Raw genomic sequence first — 14,068 nt, 5'->3', positions numbered from 1 at the left:
GACTTTTAGTACCCAGGGGGAAGAGACTTTTAGTACCCAGGGGGAAAGGACTTTTAGTACCCAGGGGGAAAAAGACTTTTAGTACCCAGGGGAAAAATACTATTAGCGCCCAGGGGGAAAATACTATTAGCGCCCAGGGGGAAAAATACTACTAGCGCCCAGGGGGAAAAATACTTAGTACCCAGGGGGAAAAGAAGACGAGCTCAGTGTGTTACCTGACACGGGAGCGACCCTCTCCTTGGCCACCCACAGGAAGTCACCTACGTTTAACTTCCTGACGTCAAAGGTTACGCCGTTCCTCTGCAGCTCCTTCACCAGCTCCTGCTTACAGGCCGTGCTGCCCCTACACACACACACACACACACACACAGGAGGAACGCATTAACACACCCTAGGGCTGGGAATTACCCAGGATCTCACAATACCATATTATGATGACAATTTGGTGATTCTACCCGCATTGCGATCCTCGTGATTCTACCCGCATTGCGATCCTCGTGATTCTACCCGCATTGCGATTCTCGTGAATCTACCCGCATTGCGATCCTCGTGATTCTACCCGCATTGCGATCCTCGTGATTCTACCCGCATTGCGATCCTCGTGATTCTACCCGCATTGCGATCCTCGTGATTCTACCCGCATTGCGATCCTCGTGATTCTACCCGCATTGCGATCCTCGTGATTCTACCCGCATTGCGATCCTCGTGATTCTACCCGCATTGCGATTCTCGTGAATCTACCCGTGCATTCTCGTTTCCCGATTGCGATTCTCGTGAATCTACCCGCATTGCGATTCTCGTGAATCTACCCGCATTGCGATTCTCGTGAATCTACCCGCATTGCGATTCTCGTGAATCTACCCGCATTGCGATTCTCGTGAATCTACCCGCATTGCGATTCTCGTGAATCTACCCGCATTGCGATTCTCGTGAATCTACCCGCATTGCGATTCTCGTGAATCTACCCGCATTGCGATTCTCATGAATCTACCCGCATTGCGATTCTCATGAATCTACCCGCATTGCGATTCTCATGATTCTACCCGCACTGTGATTCTCATGATTCTACATGCACTGTGATCCTCATGATTCTATATGCATTGTGATTCTACATGTATTGTCATTCTCACGATTCTACATGTTTTGTGATCCTCATGATTCTATATTTATTGTGATTCTATATGTATTGTGATTCTCATGATTCTATTTGTATTGTGATTCTCATGATTCTATATGTATTGTGATTCTCATGATTCTATATGTATTGTGATTCATGATTCTGTATGCATTGTGATTCTCATGATTCTATATGCATTGTGATTCTATATGCATTGTGATTCTCAATGTATTGTGATTCTATTTGTATTGTGATTCTATTTGTATTGTGACTCATGATTCTATATGCATTGTGATTCTCATGATTCTATATGCATTGTGATTCTCATTATTCTACATGTATTGTGATTCTCATGATTCTATATGTATTGTGATCCTCATGATTCTGTATGCATTGTGATTCTCATGATTCTATATGTATTGTGATTCTCATGATTCTATATGTATTGTGATTCTATATGCATTGTGATTCTCATGATTCTGTATGCATTGTGATTCTCATGATTCTATATGTATTGTGATTCTATATGTATTGTGATTCTCATGATTCTATATGTATTATGATTCTGTATGCATTGTGATTCTCATGATTCTATATGTATTGTGTTTCTGTATGCATTGTGATCCTCATGATTCTGTATGCATTGTGATCCTCATGATTCGGTATGCATTGTGATTCTCATGATTCTATATGCATTGTGATCTCATTATTACATGTATTGTGATTCTCATGATTCTATATGTATTGTGACCTCATGATTCTGTATGCATTGTGATTCTCATTATCTACATTTATTGTGATTCTCATTATTCTACATGTATGTGATTCTCATGATTCTATATGTATTGTGATCCTCATGATTCTGTATGCATTGTGATTCTCATGATTCTACATGTATTGTGATTCTCATGATTCTACATGTATTGTGATTCTCATGATTCTATATGTATTGTGATCCTCATGATTCTGTATGCATTGTGATTCTCATGATTCTATATGTATTGTGATTCTCATGATTCTATATGCATTGTCATTCTATATGCATTGCGATTCTCATGATTCTACCAGCATTGCGATTCTCATGAACCTACCTGCATTGCGATTCTCATGATTCTACCTGCATTGCGATTCTCATGATTCTACCTGCATTGCGATTCTCATGATTCTAACTGCATTGTGATTCTCATGATCCTATATGCATTGAGATTATCGTGATTCTATATGCATTGTGATTCTCGTGATTCTATATGTATTGTCATTCTATATGCATTGTGATTCTCATGATCCTACATGCATTGTGATTCTCGTGATTCTATATGTATTGTCATTCTATATGCATTGTGATTCTCATGATTCTACATGTATTGCAATTCTCATGATTCTAACTGCATTGTGATTCTCATGATTCTACATGCATTGTGATTCTCATGATTCTAACTGCATTGTGATTCTCATGATTCTACCAGCATTGCGATTCTCATGAATCTACCTGCATTGCGATTCTCATGAATCTACCTGCATTGCAATTCTCATGATTCTATATGCATTGAGATTCTATATGCATTGTGATTCTCGTGATTCTACATGTATTGTGATTCTCATGAATCTACCTGCATTGCAATTCTCATGATTCTATATGTATTGTGATTCTATATGCATTGTGATTATCATGATTCTATATGTATTGTGATTCTATATGCATTGTGATTCTCATGATTCTATATGCATTGTGATTCTATATGCATTGTGATTCTCATTGTATTGTGATTCTATTTGTATTGTGATTCTATTTGTATTGTGATCTATTTGTATTGTGACTCATTATTCTATATGCATGTGATTCTCATTATTCTACATGTATTGTGATTTTCATGATTCTATATGCATTGTGATTCTCATGATTCTATATGCATTGTGATTCTCATTATTCTACATGTATTGTGATTTTCATGATTCTATATGCATTGTGAATCTATATGCATTGTGATTCTCATGATTCTATATGTATTGTGATTCTCATGATTCTATATGTATTGATCTCAGATTCTGTATGCATTGTGATTCTATATGCATTGTGATTCTTATTGTATTGTGATTCTATTTTATGTGATTCTATTTGTATTGTGATTCTATTTGTATTGTGACTCATGATTCTATATGCTTTGTGATTCTCATGATTCTATATGTATTGTGATTTTCATGATTCTATATGCATTGTGAATCTATATGCATTGTGATTCTCATGATTCTACATGTATTGTGATTCTCATGATTCTACGTGTATTGTGATTCTCATGATTCTACATGTATTGTGATTCTCATGATTCTACGTGTATTGTGATTCTCATGATTCTACGTGTATTGTGATTCTCATGATTCTACGTGTATTGTGATTCTCATGATTCTACATGTATTGTGATTCATGATTCTGTATGCATTGTGATTCTCATGATTCTATATGCATTGTGATTCTATATGCATTGTGATTCTCAATGTATTGTGATTCTATTTGTATTGTGATTCTATTTGTATTGTGACTCATGATTCTATATGCATTGTGATTCTCATGATTCTATATGCATTGTGATTCTCATTATTCTACATGTATTGTGATTCTCATGATTCTATATGTATTGTGATCCTCATGATTCTGTATGCATTGTGATTCTCATGATTCTATATGTATTGTGATTCTCATGATTCTATATGTATTGTGATTCTATATGCATTGTGATTCTCATGATTCTGTATGCATTGTGATTCTCATGATTCTATATGTATTGTGATTCTATATGTATTGTGATTCTCATGATTCTATATGTATTATGATTCTGTATGCATTGTGATTCTCATGATTCTATATGTATTGTGATTCTGTATGCATTGTGATCCTCATGATTCTGTATGCATTGTGATCCTCATGATTCTGTATGCATTGTGATTCTCATGATTCTATATGCATTGTGATTCTCATTATTCTACATGTATTGTGATTCTCATGATTCTATATGTATTGTGATCCTCATGATTCTGTATGCATTGTGATTCTCATTATTCTACATGTATTGTGATTCTCATTATTCTACATGTATTGTGATTCTCATGATTCTATATGTATTGTGATCCTCATGATTCTGTATGCATTGTGATTCTCATGATTCTACATGTATTGTGATTCTCATGATTCTACATGTATTGTGATTCTCATGATTCTATATGTATTGTGATCCTCATGATTCTGATGCATTGTGATTCTCATGATTCTATATGTATTGTGATTCTCATGATCTATTGCATTGTCATTCTATATGCATTGCGATTCTCATGAATCTACCTGCATTGCGATTCTCATGAATCTACCTGCATTGCGATTCTCATGATTCTACCTGCATTGCGATTCTCATGATTCTAACTGCATTGTGATTCTCATGATCCTATATGCATTGAGATTCTCGTGATTCTATATGCATTGTGATTCTCGTGATTCTATATGTATTGTCATTCTATATGCATTGTGATTCTCATGATCCTACATGCATGTGGATTCTCGTGATTCTATATGTATTGTCATCTATATGCATTGTGATTCTCATGATTCTACATGTATTGCAATTCTCATGATTCTAACTGCATTGTGATTCTCATGATTCTACATGCATTGTGATTCTCATGATTCTAACTGCATTGTGATTCTCATGATTCTACCAGCATTGCGATTCTCATGAATCTACCTGCATTGCGATTCTCATGAATCTACCTGCATTGCAATTCTCATGATTCTATATGCATTGAGATTCTATATGCATTGTGATTCTCGTGATTCTACATGTATTGTGATTCTCATGAATCTACCTGCATTGCAATTCTCATGATTCTATATGTATTGTGATTCTATATGCATTGTGATTATCATGATTCTATATGTATTGTGATTCTATATGCATTGTGATTCTCATGATTCTATATGCATTGTGATTCTATATGCATTGTGATTCTCATTGTATTGTGATTCTATTTGTATTGTGATTCTATTTGTATTGTGATTCTATTTGTATTGTGACTCATTATTCTATATGCATTGTGATTCTCATTATTCTACATGTATTGTGATTTTCATGATTCTATATGCATTGTGATTCTCATGATTCTATATGCATTGTGATTCTCATTATTCTACATGTATTGTGATTTTCATGATTCTATATGCATTGTGAATCTATATGCATTGTGATTCTCATGATTCTATATGTATTGTGATTCTCATGATTCTATATGTATTGTGATCCTCATGATTCTGTATGCATTGTGATTCTATATGCATTGTGATTCTTATTGTATTGTGATTCTATTTGTATTGTGATTCTATTTGTATTGTGATTCTATTTGTATTGTGACTCATGATTCTATATGCATTGTGATTCTCATGATTCTATATGCATTGTGATTCTATATGCATTGTGATTCTCATTGTATTGTGATTCTATTTGTATGTGATTCTATTTTTATGTGATTCTATTTGTATTGTGACTCATTATTCTATATGCATTGTGATTCTCATTATTCTACATGTATTGTGATTTTCATGATTCTATATGCATTGTGATTCTCATGATTCTATATGCATTTTGATTCTCATTATTCTACATGTATTGGTATTTTCATGATTCTATATGCATTGTGAATCTATATGCATTGTGATTTCTACTGATTCTATATTTATTGGTGATCTCATGATTCTATATGTATTGTGATCCTCATGATTCTGTATGCATTGTGATTCTATATGCATTGTGATTCTTATTGTATTGTGATTCTATTTGTATTGTGATTCTATTTGTATTGTGATTCTATTTGTATTGTGACTCATGATTCTATATGCATTGTGATTCTCATGATTCTATATGTATTGTGATTTTCATGATTCTATATGCATTGTGAATCTATATGCATTGTGATTCTCATGATTCTATATGTATTGTGATTCTCATGATTCTATATGTATTGTGATCCTCATGATTCTGTATGCATTGTGATTCTCATGATTCTATATGTATTGTGATTCTCATGATTCTATATGCATTGTGATTCTATATGCATTGTGATTCTCATGATTCTACATGCATTGTGATTCTCATGATTCTATATGCATTGTGATTCTCATGATTCTACATGCATTGTGATTCTCATGATTCTATATGCATTGAGATTCTATATGCATTGTGATTCTATATGCATTGAGATTCTATATGCATTGAGATTCTATATGCATTGAGATTCTATATGCATTGTGATTCTATATGCATTGTGATTCTATATGCATTGAGATTCTCGTGATTCTATATGTATTGTCATTCTATATGCATTGTGATTCTCATGATTCTACATGTATTGTGATTCTCATGAATCTACCTGCATTGCAATTCTCATGATTCTATATGCATTGTGATTCTCATGATTCTATATGCTTTGTGATTCTATATGTATTGTGATTCTCATGATTCTACATGTATTGTCATTCTCACGATTCTACATGTTTTGTGATCCTCATGATTCTGTATGCATTGTGATTCTCATGATTCTACATGCATTGTCATTCTCACGATTCTACATGTTTTGTGATCCTCATGATTCTATATGCATTGTGATTCTCATGATTCTATATGTATTGTGATTCTATATGCATTGTGATTATCATGATTCTATATTTATTGTGATTCTATTTGTATTGTGATTCTCATGATTCTATATTTATTGTGATTCTATATGCATTGTGATTATCATGATTCTATATTTATTGTGATTCTATTTGTATTGTGATTCTCATGATTCTATATGTATTGTGATTCTCATCATTCCATATGTATTGTGATTCATGATTCTGTATGCATTGTGATTCTCATGATTCTATATGCATTGTGATTCTATTTGTATTGTGATTCTATTTGTATTGTGATTCTATTTTTATTGTGACTCATGATTCTATATGCATTGTGATTCTCATGATTCTATATGCATTGTGATTCTCATTATTCTACATGCATTGTGATTCTCATTATTCTACATGTATTGTGATTTTCATGATTCTATATGCATTGTGAATCTATATGCATTGTGATTCTCATGATTCTATATGTATTGTGATTCTCATGATTCTGTATGCATTGTGATTCTCATGATTCTATATGTATTGTGATTCTCATGATTCTATATGCATTGTGATTCTATATGCATTGTGATTCTCATGATTCTACATGCATTGTGATTCTCATGATTCTACATGCATTGTGATTCTCATGATTCTACATGCATTGTGATTCTCATGATTCTATATGCATTGTGATTCTCATGATTCTATATGCATTGTGATTTTATTCATTGTGATTCTATATGTATTGTCATTCTATATGCATTGTGATTTTATTCATTGTGATTCTCATGATTCTACATGCATTGTGATTCTCATGATTCTATATGTATTGTGATTCTCATGATGCTATATGTATTGTGATCCTCATGATTCTGTATGCATTGTGATTCTCATGATTCTATATGTATTGTGATTCTACATGTATTGTGATTCTCATGATTCTATATGTATTGTGATTCTCATGATTCTATATGCATTGCGACTGGATACTGTGATTTTATTTGCTATTGGATGTTCCCAACATATTCCTCACCATATGTCTGCTAGAGACAGAGAGAGCCATTAGAAAATTAGTTTTGATCAGTCATGGAAACACAAGACCTGAACACTAAATTGTCTCCCTATTTAAAAAAAGATGGAGAACGAGCTATGAAGGAAAAATACTGGAGATTTGGTGCAGGTAGTGCCAACTATCGCAAAAATAATATGATATATAGTCAACAACAATGAAATCCCGATATGTAAGTACCGATTTTTCCCCCCACCACTAGCACGCATACATGTTGTGCCTACACAGAAACCTCAACCTCACCTATACAGACAGACAGACCTCTTACCCAGTAGTCTCAATGAAGTCCACACATAGCACAATGTCATAACTGCCTGGGTACAGACAGCCTCCAGCCGGCCTAGTCTTTGTCTCTGCAGCCTGGGGCTTTTCTGAGGAGTTTACCCCAGGCACCTCACTCCCTCTCTGGGCAACATAGGCTGCCGGGGTAGGCCCCGCTATGGGCCTACCACAGGCCGAGAGAAATAGAGAGAAACGAATCTTAGTTAATTACATTACTACAATTATCAAACTAAACCATCCAAAACACCAATGATAAAACATAATTTGTGTCTCTCATTCACTCACTCTATTCTCTTCTTTTTCTCATCTTCCTCGGCAGTAAGATCAACAACACCGGGCCCACTTCCCTCCTCTTCTTCCCTCACGTCACTCCTCCTGTCCTCTTCTTGTTCTCTCTCTCCGTCCTCTAGTCTCTGTGCCAGGGCCAAACCCAGCTCAGTCAGAGAATACCTAGGAGGGAGAGGGGGGATGAGGGACAGACAGAGAGAGAGATGGAAAGAGATCACTACAGGGTAACAGACAAAGAGGAACAAACGAGGTAGAAAGAACACGGAGCGTTTTAAAAAGAAGACAAGGTGTCGTCTCGTCGTTTACCTGGCGGGGTTGTGTGTCTTCTGGACCAAGTCTTTCTGTATCAGTGTGCTCACTGAGGACCAGGCTGTGTATTTACTACCTAGATCAGGCTACAGGCAACGAGAGGGATGAGGGGACAGGGGGGAGGAGGACAGGGGGGAGGAGGACAGGGGGAAGGAGGACAGGAGGGAGGGGGACAGATGGAGGGGGACAGGGGAGAGGGGACAGGGGGAGGGGACAGGAGGGGGAGGAGGACAGGGAGGAGGAGGACAGGGGGAAGGAGACAGGAGGGGGGGGACAGGAGGGAGGGGACAGGAGGGGGGGGGAGGACAGGGGGACAGGAGGGAGGGGGAGGGGACAGGGGGGAGGGGGACAGGAGGGTGGGGGAGGACAGGGGGGAGGGGGACAGGAGGGGGGGAGGACAGGGGGGAGGGGGACAGGGGGAGGAGGACAGGGGGAAGGAGGGTATGTTAGAGTCATTGATTGTTTGTGCTAGCATGACAAGAGACCAAGAGTTATGTTGTGGCAAACGTTGTCTGAATGTTGTAGCAAACGTTGTCTGAATGTGGCTCAGACTCACCACAGAGAAGGACTTGTCAGACAGATGCTGGGCCTCAGCCTGTAGCTCCAGTTTAAACATAAAGCCCTTACCCCCAGGAACCTAGAGAGAGGACAGGGGGAGGGACTATCAATGTCACACGCCTGAGAAAACAAAACAGCATCTTATTTACATTTACTGGGAATCACAGAGTGCACAGATCCTTCTGATTTTTATAGAGGAGGGAAAGATGAAGGATCGGGAGAGAGGCACAGGGAGCGAGGGGACAGGGAGCGAGGGGACAGGGAGCGAGGGGAGAGGGACAGGGAGCGAGGGGAGAGGGACAGGGAGCGAGGGGAGAGGGACATGGAGCGAGGGGAGAGGGACAGGGAGCGAGGAACAGGGAGCGAGGGACAGGGAGCGAGGGACAGGGAGCGAGGGGAGAGGGACAGGGAGCGAGGGGACAGGGAGCGTGGGGAGAGGGACAGGGAGCGTGGGGAGAGGGACAGGGAACGTGGGGAGAGGGACAGGGAACGTGGGGAGAGGGACAGGGAGCGTGGGGAGAGGGACAGGGAGCGTGGGGAGAGGGACAGGGAGCGTGGGGAGAGGGACAGGGAGCGAGGGGAGAGGGACAGGGAGCGAGGGGAGAGGGACAGGGAGCGAGGGACAGGGAGCGTGGGGAGAGGGAGCGAGGGACAGGGAGCGAGGGACAGGGAGCGTGGGGAGAGGGAGCGAGGGACAGGGAGCGAGGGACAGGGAGCGAGGGACAGGGAGCGTGGTGAGAGGGAGCGTGGGACAGGGAGCGTGGGGAGAGGGAGCGAGGGACAGGGAGCGAGGGACAGGGAGCGAGGGACAGGGAGCATGGGGAGAGGGAGCATGGGGAGAGGGAGCGAGGGACAGGGAGCGTGGGGAGAGGGACAGGGAGCGTGGGGAGAGGGACAGGGAGCGTGGGGCAGGGAGCGTGGGGAGAGGGACAGGGAGCGTGGGGCAGGGAGCGTGGGGAGAGGGGCAGGGAGCGTGGGGCAGGGAGCGTCGGGAGAGGGACAGGGAGCGTGGGGCAGGGAGCGAGGGACAGAGAACGAGGGACAGAGAGCGAGGGACAGAGAGCGAGGGGAGAGGGACAGGGAGCGAGGGACAGGGAGCGAGGGGAGAGGGACAGGGAGCGAGGGACAGGGAGCGAGGGACAGGGAGCGAGGGGAGAGGGACAGGGAGCGAGGGACAGGGAGCGAGGGACAGGGAGTGAGAACAGACCTGAGACTCTCTGTAGAGTGTTAACAGGACAGCATATCCACCAGACCTCTTCTGGGGCACGTATTCCCTTTTCCTCCTCCCTCCTTCCCTCTCTTTCCTAGAGGGCTGTTTGGTGGGCTGAGCCAGGTTGTTGTTGCTACGGCGACTAGGGGCCACCGTCACACCGCTGGGAAGGGAGTGGATGGGAGCGTCCGGACCTGGAAGGGGGTGGGGAGGAGAAACTTATGATCAACCTATCACTCCATTCATCTCTTCACATTTCTCTATCGCCCCCTTTCTCCAGTCCAGAATACACCCCCCATCCTTTATCCATCTCCCTCTCTCTGTATCCATCCATCTCCCTCTCTCTCTCTGTATCCATCCATCCATCTCTCTCTCTCTGTATCCATCCATCCATCCCCCTCTCTCTGTATCCATCCATCCATCCCCCTCTCTCTGTATCCATCCATCCATCTCTCTCTCTCTCTGTATCCATCCATCCATCTCTCTCTCTCTGTATCCATCCATCCATCCCCCTCTCTCTGTATCCATCCATCCATCCCCCTCTCTCTGTATCCATCCATCCATCCCCCTCTCTCTGTATCCATTCATCCATCCCCCTCTCTCTGTATCCATCCATCTCACCGTTCTCTCTGTAATGCCTCTGTAACTTCTCATCCAGTATCTTGCAGATTCCGTCTCCAAAGTTCTGTAGAATCTTAGCCTCTCGAGCGTTCTGGAGGGGGAGGGGGTACTTCTTCAACGAGCTGATAGCCTGGTAACACAGAGAGGGGGAGGGGGTACTTCTTCAATGAGCTGATAGCCTGGTAAGAGAGGGGGAGTACTTCAACGAACTGATAGCCTGGTAAGAGAGGGGGAGGGGGTACTTCTTCAACGAGCTGATAGCCTGGTAAGAGAGGGGGAGGGGGTACTTCTTCAACGAGCTGATAGCCTGGTAAGACGGAGAGGGGGTACTTCTTCAACGAACTGATAGCCTGGTAAGACGGAGAGGGGGTACTTCTTCAACGAACTGATAGCCTGGTAAGATAGAGAGGGAGTATTTCAACGAACTGATAGCCTGGTAAGACGGAGACGTGTGGGATATGCAACAGAAAACGTGTCTTGCTAGCTAATAGCGTTCTTCAGTGCAGGCTTTTGTTCCAGCCCAGCACTACCACACCTGATTCAACTAGTCAAGGTCTGGATGATAATCTTGTTAGCAATGAGTCAGGTGTTTACGCGCTGGTCTGGAACGAAAGCCTGCACACCCCGAGGGACCCCAGTGACATGCAGAAAGTGTCCTGGGGTATAAAGGCTTTTGTTCCAGACCCAGCAGTTTATGTAGCGAGTTACCTTGTGATACACCTAGTGCAAGTCATTATAGCCCGAGTGTGTTTGTTTACCTTCTGATAAACGTACTGTGTCTTCTGTCCCTTCTCTGCCGCCTGGTCCCGTAGCTCTGACAGCCACTGGAGGAAGAGAGGGTTTGGGCACGGGGGCAAGGTGCGCTTCCTACCCAGACGGACATGCTCTACAGCTGGCATCACTGTGTCTCTAGTCCAGCCACATGGCTAATGGTACTGGGAGAGAGAGAGATAAAGACATGCGGAGTGTTGTTGATTTGCTCCGCGCCCAGCACACCTTTTCCCGTTTTCTAAACGTTTTGCGCATGTGCTAACGTTATACAAAACGTTGTGAAGAAAACAGCTGCTGCCGATTAAAAAAAAAAACATTCCATTTAAGACGATATTTTATAAATAAAGTTTATTAAATAGTCTACTCAACTAAACTACAAGAACATTAAAGTAACGGTACATCTGCCACAATAACTTGTGTTTAACAGCTGTTAGATGATAAACTAGCTACAGTAGCTACACATTGAAGTTGGTTAGCAAGCTAACGTTAGCTGACTAACAATCTGCAGTCACTGTCTGCTCTGCCAATATTTAAAACAGCGCGTTGGATGAATACACATAATGTAAAGTCAGATCTGTTTTTATATTATTAATAGTTGCATTACAAATTACCTTTAGTTTGTTGGTTCTGTTTCAACCACGCAACCTGCCGCCTTCCGAGTCAAAGGGTCATGTGACATGCAAGGAGCAAAACGTTTGATACGATCCGACAGCGTATTAGCGCCATCCGTCGGCGACAATACAACTTTAAAAGTTACAACTGTATCTTGTATCAAGTAAAGAAAGATGAAAGTCAACGATGTAGTCTAATGCACAATGAAGCTACATGCACAAAATATAGTTTTTATTTAAACGCGAGGTAGGAAGCCTACGTGCAGAACCAATTGTTAACCCTTAAGTGAAGCACAGGTGGTTTACGTGGTCATTTTCAAATCAGTATTATGAAATGTTAACTCAGTAAACATGCTTGTGACTTTCAAAATTGCCATTGTTTGTTATATATTAGCCTACAAATGTGTAGCCCAAAGAATTCCAGATAAATAGACCTTTTAATGCAATGATTTTCCCAAATCAGGCTCCCGTGTACCGTTAACGCCCGAGAACCGCCTCGGAGTACAGAACGCAGAAGGAGATTTTCCGTTAGATTCCATCAACAAGACCAAACAACGACCAGCTGGAATCTACTGCCTCAGACGCTACTCCCACCCTACTTTCCTCTCTCTCCCCTCTCACCCATCCGCCATCTCACTCCCCTAGGTCTCAATTAAATTCAAAGGGCTTTATTAGCATGGGAAACGTGTTTACTCCAAAGAAAGGGAAATAGATAAAATAAAAGTTAAATAAACATTAAACATTACACTCACCAAAGTTCCAAAAGAATAGACATGTCATATGTCTATTAACGGTGTTATTTTTTAAACTTTTATTTAACTAGGCAAGTCAGTTAAGAACAAATTCTTAATTTCAATGACGGCCTAGGAACAGTGGGTTAACTGCCTTGTTCAGGGGAATGACAGATTTTTACCATTAAAGCTCGGGGATTTGATCTACCAATCTTTCCTTTACTAGTCTCAATGCTCTAACCACTAGGCTACTTGGCTACATAATGATGTGCAAATAGTTACAAAAGTACAAAAGGGAAAATAAATCAACATAAATATGGGTTGTATTTACAATGGTGTTTGTTCTTCACTGGTTGCCCTTTTCTTGTGTCAACAGCTCACACACCTTGCTGCTGTGATGGCACACTGTGCTATTTCACCCAGTAGATATGGGAGTTTATCAAAATTGGATCTGTTTTCAAAATCTTTGTGGGTCTGTGTAATCTGTCTCACCCCCCCTACACACACACACACACACACCAACAGCTTTCTTATTTTCTATTCATTTAAACGGAATCAAAACGAAACTGATTGAACTACAGATACACAGGAGGCCAATACTTTATACATTCCAGGAAATAGATTTAATATTGAGTAATGAGTGACACCATGATTGTCATATAAAACACCGACTGAACACACAGACAGCACATCCACAACCCACCACAGACAGCATCCACAACCCACCACAGACAGCACCCACAACCCACCACAGACAGCATCCACAACCCACCACAGACAGCACCCACAACCCACCACAGACAGCATCCACAACCCACCACAGACAGCATCCACAACCCACCACAGACAGCATC

The 14,068-nt window shown here is 41.1% G+C and overlaps 1 protein-coding gene across 1 annotated transcript in view; it reads right to left on the bottom strand.

Annotated features, from left to right (window-relative positions):
* mus81 (MUS81 structure-specific endonuclease subunit) overlaps positions 1-12,544 on the bottom strand; it is a 33,488-nt gene extending 20,944 nt beyond the window's left edge. Inside the window, exons 1-9 of the mRNA XM_038975772.1 lie at positions 12,484-12,544; positions 11,860-12,036; positions 11,102-11,231; positions 10,478-10,674; positions 9,269-9,349; positions 8,710-8,798; positions 8,401-8,565; positions 8,102-8,278; positions 216-343 (exon numbers count right to left, since the gene is read on the bottom strand). Of these exons, the coding sequence (XP_038831700.1) occupies positions 216-343; positions 8,102-8,278; positions 8,401-8,565; positions 8,710-8,798; positions 9,269-9,349; positions 10,478-10,674; positions 11,102-11,231; positions 11,860-12,000 (1,108 nt within the window). The 5' untranslated portion in view covers positions 12,001-12,036; positions 12,484-12,544. The remainder of the gene's footprint in view (positions 1-215; positions 344-8,101; positions 8,279-8,400; positions 8,566-8,709; positions 8,799-9,268; positions 9,350-10,477; positions 10,675-11,101; positions 11,232-11,859; positions 12,037-12,483) is intronic.
* Positions 12,545-14,068: the final 1,524 nt, after the last annotated feature.

Source organism: Salvelinus namaycush, chromosome 36, assembly GCF_016432855.1.
Source record: "Salvelinus namaycush isolate Seneca chromosome 36, SaNama_1.0, whole genome shotgun sequence".
Lineage (NCBI taxonomy): Eukaryota > Metazoa > Chordata > Actinopteri > Salmoniformes > Salmonidae > Salvelinus > Salvelinus namaycush.
Note: the sequence above shows the minus strand (reverse complement) of the source record. Positions and strands in the feature narration are given on the sequence as shown.